At 44.2% G+C, this 12,534-nt stretch overlaps 1 protein-coding gene across 1 annotated transcript in view; it reads right to left on the bottom strand.

Annotated features, from left to right (window-relative positions):
• Positions 1-12,534, bottom strand: part of gbe1b (glucan (1,4-alpha-), branching enzyme 1b) — a 293,413-nt gene that overhangs the window by 220,331 nt on the left and 60,548 nt on the right. The window contains 2 exon segments of the mRNA XM_060898133.1: positions 3,799-3,934; positions 10,919-11,044. Of these exon segments, the coding sequence (XP_060754116.1) occupies positions 3,799-3,934; positions 10,919-11,044 (262 nt within the window).

The raw sequence follows: 12,534 nt of genomic DNA on the forward strand, positions 1-12,534 counted from the left end.
GAGGGGGAAAAACTCACGCACACATTAGGCGAACTGGGGGAAGTTATAAGGGAATGATTTCGCACTGTAGTTGGGTTGAGCACATATATTTCTATGATTCTGGATCTGAAATAGCAATGTTATAAGGTCGGCTATAACATAAGCCTAGCGCAATTCATCCTACACGATGTTCGTCATTTTTAGAGGAGGCTGAGCCTCCCTCGTTGTCTTAGAGCAATCACCCGTGTTATGCACTGTAGATGATGATGTGTTCAAACTCTTTGCAATTTTACACTGTCGAACTCCTTTCTGATATTGCTCCACTATTTGTCGGCGCAGAATTAGGGGGATTGGTGATACTCTTGCCATCTTTACTTCTGAGAGCCGCTGCCACTCCAAGATGCTCTTTTTATACCCAGTCATGTTGCCATGACCTATTGCCAATTGACCTAACGAGTTACAATTTGGTCCTCCAGCTGTTCCTTTTTTGTACCTTTAACTTTTCCAGCCTCTTAATGCCGCTGTCCCAACTTTTTTGAGATGTGTTGCTGTCATGAAATTTCAAATGAGCCAATATTTGGCATGAAATTTCAAAATGTCTCACTTTCGACATCTGATATGTTGTCTATGTTCTATTGTGAATACAATATCAGTTTTTGAGATTTGTAAATTATTGCATTCCGTTTTTATTTACAATTTGTACTTTGTCCCAACTTTTTTGGAATCGGGGTTGTATATAGAATAAACTTAAACACCTCTTGCTAGAGACATAACACAATTAAAATACACGAGCGCCAAATTCAAGTAACTATGTCCCTTGTGACGATGAATCTAATGGAAACAGAAGTATCTGCTCAGAGTGGGGCTCATTTATCAATCATTTAGTAAAGCTGTGGCCAAACTGAATTAAAAATGATTTACAAACCCACCTGATTTACAAACGTTCCACTAATTTTCTTCATACTCATGATGATTTACATTTAGTGAAATTTAGCTCACAAAACAGCCAAAAGTCACGGAGCTAAAAATGAGGATTAAATGATGAAAGCGTGCCTGCGATGTGTGGCATGTGCTAAATCTTCTAGTACATTCTCAGCCACTGCAGTGCATCACACCTTCCTCCCTCTTCCTCCTTTAACAGGGTGCCGTTACTTCTAATGCAATCGCCAGTTTTATTTGTCTTAATTTATGAATTTATTTTGCAGTACCCTCTTTCAAGCAACTAATATGATATGACAAAGTTGTCGTTAAATTTGAGGATGTAACTGAAATGAGTAAGCAGTCCAACAGTAAAATCTATTTCAAAAACATTTGTATATAAAATTGAAGTAACTCATGTCAGTTCTACAGTCTGATACAATGAAGGTTCACATTAGTGAGAAAATTCTCATTTAATTTCTCATTCTCAGGAGCTTATTTTCCTGAAATGACTTTTCTAAATGCTTTTGTGAACACATTAACAAACCTGTTCATGTCCAGCTTGATAAACAAGGTTCAATAATGGCAACTTTCATACATGGCATTATTTCAATGTGTGTGCGTGCGTGTGTATTTTACTTACGTATATACAATTTATTTATTTATTTATTTTTAAATTGACATTTCGCCAACGGTGGTGCAGTTGGTTAGCACTGTCGCCTCACAGCAAGAAGGTCCGGGTTCGAGCCCAGCGGCCAGCGAGGGCCTTTCTGTGCGGAGTTTGCATGTTCTCCCCGTGTCCGCGTGGGTTTCCTCCGGGTGCTCCGGTTTCCCCCACAGTCCAAAGACATGCAGGTTAGGTTAACTGGTGACTCTAAATTGACCGTAGGTGTGAATGGGAGTGTGAATGGTTGTCTGTGTCTATGTGTCAGCCCTGTGATGACCTGGCGACTTGTCCAGGGTGTACCCCGCCTTTCGCCCGTAGTCAGCTGGGATAGGCTCCAGCTTGCCTGCGACCCTGTAGAACAGGATAAAGCGGCTACAGATAATGGATTCACTGGCGCAATCATACGCTCTGATTGGCTACTCTACTGCTAGGCTATTAGTTCATGTACCATAAGTAGAGAAAAACAAAATGTCAGAGAGTGTTGCTGAACCAACCAAGGATGAAATAAAAACTCTCCTCGAAAAAAAACCCTCCCCCCCAAAAAAAAAGCAAAAAAATATGGAATAAAAAGTATTTGATAAGAACATATCTTTTTTCTCAAAAAAAGCGCATTTTTTCACAAATTGCTATGGTCATTTTGCCAGTTCGTTTACATTCTGCAGAAATGATTTTGTCAGACATTTTGGATAAAAGTTTATATTTATTGAATTTGCAAAAAACAAAAATGCTCTCTCAAATTCCAGTGAATGTGGATATAATAAAACAGTTATTCCACTCAATATCATTGCTACGTGCCTGGTTGGCTATCAGCTCATGTACAACTCGATTTTGTGGAATAACTCTTAAATAAATAAATTGTAACCTCCTGAGAACCAACCCATAGACTTGTGTCCTCTGTAGTTGACATTTGTTTTACGTCCACACCCTCTTACTCTTTCAAGCTAGTCACTTGAATCCTGGTGTGTTATAAAGAGTACATCCTGAGCTTTCCAATGATATATCATGTGATTAGGAGGGTTGCTGGGAAATTCCTCGTAAGGAAATCACGACAAAAGAGAAATTGAGAGACACATTTTTTTTTTCTTGGTTCCCAGGAGGACACACACACACACACACACCTTCTTGACTACCTCACCCCAAACAAGGAAATATATTAACCAATATCATGGCATGCTAACGTCTGACCTTGTCTTTTCCCCACCACTTCCCACCATAGAGACAAAACAAGCCTATTTCATAAGGATAGGTCACATTACAGAAGACTTGTTATGGCCTCCATAAAAATGTCATTTTGGCTCCTGGTGGCATTTAACTGCTATTTGATGCTTGCCAACTTGTATATGGGATTCCATCGTGGCAATCTTGGCGACTGCCAAACTTTAATTGAATTTGCATGCCATTATTTTCTTACAAAGCAGGCAATTCCAGGGAGGAAAAAGCTCCAATTTATGCAACACAGTCATCATGTTGGTACTAACCAGCTTTAATCGGAAATGCTATCCTTTGCTTTTTGAAAAGTTATCGATATCAGACACAGTACATCTGGCTTTACATTTAAGGACATATGGATAACCGTGAAACACTGTATGGAGAGACACACACACACACACACACACACACACCTATCTGCAACTAAAATAATTAGAAAAAGGCTCCAAAAAAGTCACTTTATCTGTCCAACCACAAGAGCACCGTCTGAAAACCCACATACACAAACAAATCTACACATAACAAGCATAACTACACAGAAGAGACACTAATGACCACTTTACATGCCAGTAGGAGCATGCGAGTGCCTTCCTGACCTGCAGAAGGGCCTGGAGAAGAGGCTCATAGAGACCTGACTGAATAGTCAGTCCAGGATTATAATGCCCACAACAGCGGCTCTTCCTCCGCATGTCAGGGTTGTTAGGTTAAGTACCACCGTCACTCAGGACCCATGTGATGAAGGTGGGACCCGGGCAGATAGAAAATAACCTCCATGGCATACAGAAAAACTAGCAGAGAAAGACAGGCTTGACTTTTTCTTGAGGAAGCACAGAGTAGACAAAGAACACTGAACAAAAAAGCTAAACACTTGCAGAAGAAACAGATGGAACAGCAGTTGCTCTTATATAATTAGCAGGAAGTTCTAATGAAGCTTGGACATCGAGCTTGTTAGTGTGATGTAATGCTGGTACTCATACACCCAATGCACAGGTTTAGTGGTAAGGGTTTATAAGTAAATGTCTTACCGAGGTCTTTTATCAGAGGCAGTATGTTGTGTGTGAAGTTGCTGTAAGATGCCACTTTGCCCTCTGGGGATGCGATGCCAACATGGGACTCATATATCCGTAAACTGTGGGGCTTCCGTGGCCGAGGATGTTTATGCTAAAGCAAAAGAAACAGTGGATGTTCCCATGTGGCTCAGTCTCCCAATAAATACTGCATGTGCAAAACTAAGGATCTTGGACTAGGACTGGGAAGACATCAAAATGACCTGAAAAATTTATGTGGCCTGGAAAAACCATCAGATGTTGCTGATGTTGCTAAATTCTGTTAAAGAACCAAAAGGTTGTAAAATCAGCTTTGGGCCAAAACAGAGCTACGTATAATATTTGTTGACATCTCTACTCGAAGAAACTCTAAATATATTTTCTCAAAATGTAGAGGCTATGAATAATGAATAAAAGCATATAAATACATACATGGTTTTCATGGCCATATACTGCACTTTGTTTTATATTTATCACACTTTACATGCAATTTAAATTAATAAACAGTTGCATTTACACAATCCGTGTGTTGGTGTCCTTCATCGGAGTCAGAATGTAATCTTTATTCAATTTTCTCCCTTTTCACTTTGAGGGCAAGTAAATTTCAATATGCTAGAAATTTACATGTGATTGAGACAGATACAAAAGGGAAACAGTTCAGGAAAGCTCTATAGAGGGATCCCGCATGACGTCACCGCGCCGCGAGATTTCGGTAGTCGCCATATTGGAAGACCAAGTACACATCTATGCAAGTACATACATACATAAATAAAACAAACTACACCTGAAATGTAGCCAGGGCCGGTTCTGCCCTAATCTGGACCCGGGTGCAACATCGCGCAACCCCCCCCCCAAAAAAAAAAAAACCCCACCAGTCTAAATCAGGACAACCAGTGTTCGAACTACGGGGGTACTCGGGGGATCCGAGATCCCCTGAAACAGACATGAGATCCCTTGAAAACATGATTTGGGAAATGTTGGGGGGTCTCTAAAATATTGGCAAAATGATGTTTATTGACACAGCAATCGTGTGTAACGGGAAGCATTTGCATATCCGAAGTGTTGTGTTTACATCAAAGATAAAATAAACCGATATGACAACGACTGCTGCTGCCAGGTTGGTTGTTGAGTAGCCTGAGTGTTTTTTTTCTTGCGTGTGGTATCATTGTTGACGCGGGGTTGTTTTTTGAACATGCCAATGCGGACACGATTTCCCCTGATGAGTTATGACTTCAGACGCGATGCGTGTGTGGAGGTGTGGAGTCCGCGTGATATGTGCGTAAGATAGGCTTCTCGTGTGTTTGGAGATCCGCGCTCCGAGACAAGCGCAAGCACCCCCTAGGGAAAAAAAGGGACCCCCCGAAAATATCGGCATAGTTCGAACACTGAGGACAACCATCACATAACTATAAACATTTTAGATCAACTATTTTAACTAAATGGGCTATAATAAATAAGCCTGCAGGCAGCCACGGCGGGCTGCCTCAGAAAAGTAACCATTCAATGACAACTGAAAGCCTGCAGCCACTGCGGGCTGCCTCAGAAAAGTAACCATTTGTCCTACCTTAACTCGTTTTGCTTTTTCTGCCTCCTTTTTTGTATTTTCGACCCTGCGTTTATTTTCTTTCCTTTTCTGAAAACCCGATTTGTGTCCAGACATTTTGTTCTGCTACTAACGAACTAACTCGTCAGGTCTCGTCTCTCGAGTCCGCGATGAAGGGCAACAATTGATACATTTTTACAAACAGCCAATAAACAGCCAATAGGGAGGTTGCAACGTTCAGGCTCTCCTTTGCTCAGAGACACTCAGTAATGCACTTATTCTCTGTCTCCTGGCAGAAAGCTCCTTAGTTTGCTCCCCTTGTGTCTCAATCACAGCTGGTATTCTGAAGAACGACTTCTTTTCATCTTTCCCACGAGTTTGTTGGTCTTCCAATATGGCGCCATATATAGACCCTTCCCACTGACGTCACCGGAAACCGGAAGTAAACAAACCCTGCGCCATATTGGAAGACCAACAAACTCGTGATCAGGGGGAAATAACGGCAGCGCGCGGAATTTAAACCCACGAGGCACTTGATTCATCATAAACCTACAATGGTAAACTTTTGTGCTGTGTTAGGGTGTTCTAACAAAGCTGATGGGAAAGATGAAAAGAAGTCGTTCTTCAGAATACCAGCTGTGACTGAGACACAAGGGGAGCAAACTAAGGAGCTTTCTGCCAGGAGACAGAGAATAAGTGCATTACTGAGTGTCTGTGAGCAAAGGAGAGCCTGAACGTTGCAACCTCCCTATTGAGGTATTTCACTCACGTGACCAAGTCATGTAACGCTGCCATTTTGGACGGCACGGCTCGAATCAGTTTGAATGCGAGGAAGGCGACAAACGAAAAACATAAAAGAAAAAGGAGCGAGATGCAGAAAACACCTTCACTACCCAGCGACGTAGGGCATTTACAGGGCGAGCAGAGGGAGAGGTATTTGCAAAAATTGAGGTTAGCAGGCTTAGAGAACGACGTTTACCTGCTTCCACCAGGATTGTTCACTGACGTACGGAAGTACACGAAGCCCTCGTCTTTACCTGACTTCGGCCCACATGACCTATGTCGTTAAAAACCCATCACCATACACAGGTATTGATCTGAAAGCGTATACGAGTTTGGATGCCTACAAATATTTTGTGTCAGGCTGGGTAACATGCCTACATCAGCGGGTCGTCCCTGGAGCCGGTGGTCGCCATCTGATTACAGCTAAGGTTTGTTCACATTTTCATTTACTTTCGGTCCTCAGGATAAACAAAATGTTATTAAATGTCATTGAAATAACTTCTTAGTCTGTTGAGACATGGCCCGTTATAAATTTGCTGTTACCAGGCAATGACCAAGAACTGTATTATTAGGGTCGGTGTAGTTGTAGCAGTGTATTAGCAACTAGCTGTTAGCACTAGCTAATGTCAACAACAGTAGCTGGTATGTTACTGTAGCAATATTTACGTTCAGTCATTTGGATGACTGTTAAAACCTTTCAGTCTCAAGTTTTTCCTTTACTGGATTTACTAGTTTACTGAGCTAGCGCGCTCCATCGCGCGCTCGCCGGCCAAGCCGGGAGCCATCGCGCGCTCGCCGGCCAAGCCGGGAGCCATCGCGCGCTCGCCGGCCAAGCCGGGAGCCATCGCGCGCTCGCCGGCCAAGCCGGGAGCCATCGCGCGCTCGCCGGCCAAGCCGGGAGCCATCGCGCGCTCTCCGGCCAAGCCGGGAGCCATCGCGCGCTAGCTCAGTAAACTAGTAAATCCAGTAAAGGAAAAACTTGAGACTGAAAGGTTTTAACAGTCATCCAAATGACTGAACGTAAATATTGCTACAGTAACATACCAGCTACTGTTGTTGACATTAGCTAGCTTGCCGTCCAAAATGGTGGACACCGGGGCGTCACGTGACCCTGTGACGTCAGGTGAAATACCTCAATTGGCTGTTTATTGGCTGTTTGTAAAAATGTATCAATTGTTGCCCTTCATCACGGACTCGAGAGACGAGACCTGACGAGTTAGTTCGTTGGTAGCAGAACAAAATGTCTGGACACAAATCGGGTTTTCAGAAAAGGAAAGAAAATAAACGCAGGGTCGAAAACACAAAAAAGGAGGCAGAAAATGCAAAACGAGTTAAGGTAGGACAAATGGTTACTTTTCTGAGGCAGCCCGCCGTGGCTGCAGGCTTTCAGTTGTGTCATTGAATGGTTACTTTTCTGAGGCAGCCCGCCGTGGCTGCCTGCAGGCTTATTTATTATAGCCCATTTAGTTAAAATAGTTGATCTAAAATGTTTATAGTTATGTGATGGTTGTCCTCAGTGTTCGAACTATGCCGATATTTTCGGGGGGTCCCTTTTTTTCCCTGGGGGGGTGCTTGCGCTTGTCTCGGAGCGCGGATCTCCAAACACGAGAAGCCTATCTTACGCACATATCATGCGGACTCCACACCTCCACACGCGCATCGCGTCTGAAGTCATAACTCATCAGGGGAAATCGTGTCCGCATTGGCATGTTCAAAAAACAACCTCGTGTCAACAATGATACCACACGCAAGAACAAAAAAAAACAGTCAGGCTACTCAACAACCAACCTGGCGGCAGCAGTCGTTGTCATATCGGTTTATTTTATCTTTGATGTAAACACAACACTTCGGATATGCAAATGCTTCCCGTTACACACGATTGCTGTGTCAATAAACATCATTTTGCCAATATTTTAGAGACCCCCCCAACATTTCCCAAATCATGTTTTCAAGGGATCTCATGTCTGTTTCAGGGGATCTCGGATCCCCCGAGTACCCCCGTAGTTCGAACACTGGTTGTCCTGATTTAGACTGGTGTTTTGTTTTTGTTTTTTTTTTTGGGGGGGGAGGGTGCGCGATGTTGCACCCGGGTCCAGATTAGGGCAGAACCGGCCCTGGCTACATTTCAGGTGTAGTTTGTTTTATGTATGTATGTACTTGCATAGATGTGTACTTGGTCTTCCAATATGGTGACTACCGAAATCTCGCGGCGTGGTGACGTCATGCGGGATCCCTCTATAGGAGAAAATACTGACGTTAAATCTGACCATGTGAAGGCTTTGTCCAGATTAACAAGCATCCAAACCAATGGCTTGAGGGTTTTAAGAGTTTTATAATGATTTGTAAAAAATTAATAATTCACAATTTCTAAAGTCACCAAAACTAATATGTATATTTTTCATAATCTATAAGGAATCACGGCCTGGGACATGATTTAAAAAAAAAAAAAAATTATAAGTGCCGTAGATAGGTTTAATTAATGGTTAGGTTACTGTCAAGGACATTTTACATATATTCAAAATATATTTTACATTTACTTTACATACATATTTGTAATTATTCTATCCACATTCACTGGATATGATCAACTGCATGCTCTGATTGGCTACTCCATTACAAGGCTATCAGCTTATATACCATGAGTAGAGAAAAACAAAAAATGGTGGAGCATGTTGCTGAACCAACCGAGGACTAAATAAAAACTCTACTCGAAAACAAAACCCACAAAAATACAAAGCAACAAAATATGGAATGAAAGTATTTTAAGAATTTTTTTTATTTTTCAAGAATTATTATTATAGCATTTTTCACAAATTGCTACTGTCATTTCGCCGGTTTGTTTACATACTTCATTTTGAAGCATTAAAACGTGTTGAATTTTTTTAGACTGGTTCAAAAGCTCAAAGAAGTTTGAAAATTAGATAACTGAAATGTCAAAGGAAGAATTAAATAAATGTCTAAGGCCTTGGCCTGACAGCAAGACGGCACTTTCTACACAAAAACAACACTAAAGCCTATTAATACCGGACAATGTGCAATATAAAGTGCAATATCTTTCCTGCACCCCCCCACACTTACCCTAACCCCACTTCTTCCCCCCCTTTCCCCCTCCCCCCTTCCTCTCTTCCCCATATCTTATTTTTTTTATATTTGTATATGTAAATACTTGGGCGGCATGGTGGTGTAGTGGTTAGCGCTGTCGCCTCACAGCAAGAAGGTCTGGGTTCGAGCCCCGTGGCCGGCGAGGGCCTTTCTGTGTGGAGTTTGCATGTTCTCCCCGTGTCCGCGTGGGTTTCCTCCGGGTGCTCCGGTTTCCCCCACAGTCCAAAGACATGCAGGTTAGGTTAACTGGTGACTCTAAATTGACCGTAGGTGTGAATGTGAGTGTGAATGGTTGTCTGTGTCTATGTGTCAGCCCTGTGATGACCTGGCGACTTGTCCAGGGTGTACCCCGCCTTTCGCCCGTAGTCAGCTGGGATAGGCTCCAGCTTGCCTGCGACCCTGTAGAAGGATAAAGCGGCTACAGATAATGAGATGAGATGTAAATACTTAATTTATTTTAATTTATCTAGAAGTTTTCTCCATTTCTTTTCTCTGTTTATCTGTAATGGTGCTGCTGTAATCTTAAGTTCCCTGAGGGAACCCTCCCAAAGGGATCAATAAAGTTATCTAATCTAATCTAATACGTGTAGCCATCGATAGATTTTTAAAAAGTCCGCCTAAGCAGAAATGATTTTGCCGGAAGTTTTGTATAAAGTTTTTATTTATCGAATATTCAAAAAATAAAAATAACAACAAGAGTCATCAGGAGATGACATATCCCCCCCGTCCCCCCATTCCATTCAATTCCATTCCGTTCCATTCCATTATCCATAACCACTTATCCTGTGCAGGGTCCCGGGCAAGCTGGAGCCTATCCCAGCTGACTATAGGCGAGAGGCGGGGTACACCCTGGACAAGTCGCCAGGTCATCACAGGGCTGACACATGGAGACAAACAACCATTCGCACTCGCATTCACACCTACGGTCAATTTAGAGCCACCAATTAGCCTAACCTGCATGTCTTTGGACTGTGGGGGAAACCGGAGCACCCGGAGGAAACCCACGCGGACACGGGGAGAACATGCAAACTCCGCACAGAAAGGTCCCCGTTGGTCACTGGGCTTGAACCCAGAACCTCCTTGCTGTGAGGTGACAGTGCTAACCACTACACCACTGTGCCGCCCCAACATGAAACCCCACTCCAAATTTTCCTAAGTTGAATTGGTTGCCATGGAAATACGGGAGGGGAAAGGGGGGAAAAAAAAAGAAAAAAAAAAATCACAGAAATCCCAAAATGTCCACTAGTCACTTAACTGTCAAGTTTCGTGAAATAATTCCTAATAGTTTTTGAGTTATGGTCTGGAAACTAAAATGTTTACACAGACAGACAGACAGACAGAGCAATAGCTATATCCTCCTGCATTATATGCTGGGGGGATAAAAATGTTCGGTTTCTCAAAATCTAGTGAATGTGGATAGAATAAAACAGTTATTCCACTCAATCTCGTTGTACATGGCTTACAGCCAACTCAGCGCTACGCGGCTCATCAGCTATCAGCTTATGTACGACTCGATTTAGTGAAATAATTGTTAATTGTATTATCAGTGGAACCTCAACTGCAGAATCATCCTCATACATCTTGCAATTGCACTTTAATGTCTGCAACCCTTATACCATCACCAAGAAAAAATTTAAATCAGTCCTGTTTTACTATACTGTATGTACTTACCACATAAGGATGAGGAGGATCCCAGTACACCCAGTCATACACAACCATCGAGTCAGCTTTGGTAACATACGTTGCCCAAGGTGAAATTCGGTACAGTCGCTCTCCTTCTTTGGTGTGCAGCACCACCTTGAGAGTGAGACAAATGATGGCATTTATGACAAGTGCAAAGACACATGCAGCAGCGGGTAAAACACTCACTGTACAAGAGCCGATGGATGTTTTGGTCTGCGAGTTGCATAAAAATGAGTCTTCAAGAGTGTGGAAGGATTATTTCCAATCAGTTTGTTTGAACAGCCCAAAGGCACTATACGCCTCAATTATTGATAGACTGATGACGATTCTACAGATTTATGAATTAAGTAGAAAAATATTAACTGTCCACATTGTAAAATAGTGCTAAACAAATACCATCCATTTCTCAAAATACAGAGTTCAAAAATATACCAAAATAAAAATCTTGAAGAAATTGTTCTGGTTTCCTCAAGTTTTTAAGGAAATATTTATTCAGAAGGGTCCATGTTTCGATCTTGACCCCAGTTTACTGTCTGTGTGGAGTTTCACATGTTCTTCCCGTGTCCGTGTTAATTTCCTCACACCTCCCTTGGTGTACCCATGATGCTCCGAGACCCCCCCCCTTTGGTGTACCCATGATGCTCCGAGACCCCCCCGGTGTACCCATGATGCTCCAAGACCCCCCCGGTGTACCCATGATGCTCCGAGACACCCCCCCGGTGTACCCATGATGCTCCGAGACACCCCCCCGGTGTACCCATGATGCTCCGAGACACCCCCCCCCCCCGGTGTACCCATGATGCTCCGAGACACACACCCCCCCCCCCCCGGTGTACCCATGATGCTCCGAGACACCCCCCCGGTGTACCCATGATGCTCCGAGACCACCCCCCCGGTGTACCCATGATGCTCCGAGACCACCCCCCCTTGGTGTACCCATGATGCTCCGAGACACCCCCCCCCCCCGGTGTACCCATGATGCTCCGAGACACCCCCCCGGTGTACCCATGATGCTCCGAGACCCCCCCCCCCCCCGGTGTACCCATGATGCTCCGAGACACCCCCCCGGTGTACCCATGATGCTCCGAGACACCCCCCCCCCGGTGTACCCATGATGCTCCGAGACACCCCCCCGGTGTACCCATGATGCTCCGAGACCCCCCCCCCCGGTGTACCCATGATGCTCCGAGACACCCCCCCGGTGTACCCATGATGCTCCGAGACACCCCCCCCCTTGGTGTACCCATGATGCTCCGAGACACACACCCCCCTTGGTGTACCCATGATGCTCCGAGACACCCCCCCCGGTGTACCCATGATGCTCCGAGACCCCCCCCCGGTGTACCCATGATGCTCCGAGACCCCCCCCCTTGGTGTACCCATGATGCTCCGAGACCCCCCCCCCCCTTGGTGTACCCATGATGCTCCGAGACACCCCCCCCTTGATGTACCCATGATGCTCCGAGACACACACCCCCCTTGGTGTACCCATGATGCTCCGAGACACACGCCCCCCCTTGGTGTACCCATGATGCTCCAAGACACACGCCCCCCCTTGGTGTACCCATGATGCTCTGAGACACACACACCCCTTGGTGTACCCA

This window comes from Neoarius graeffei, chromosome 17, assembly GCF_027579695.1.
Source record: "Neoarius graeffei isolate fNeoGra1 chromosome 17, fNeoGra1.pri, whole genome shotgun sequence".
NCBI classification, from domain to species: domain Eukaryota; kingdom Metazoa; phylum Chordata; class Actinopteri; order Siluriformes; family Ariidae; genus Neoarius; species Neoarius graeffei.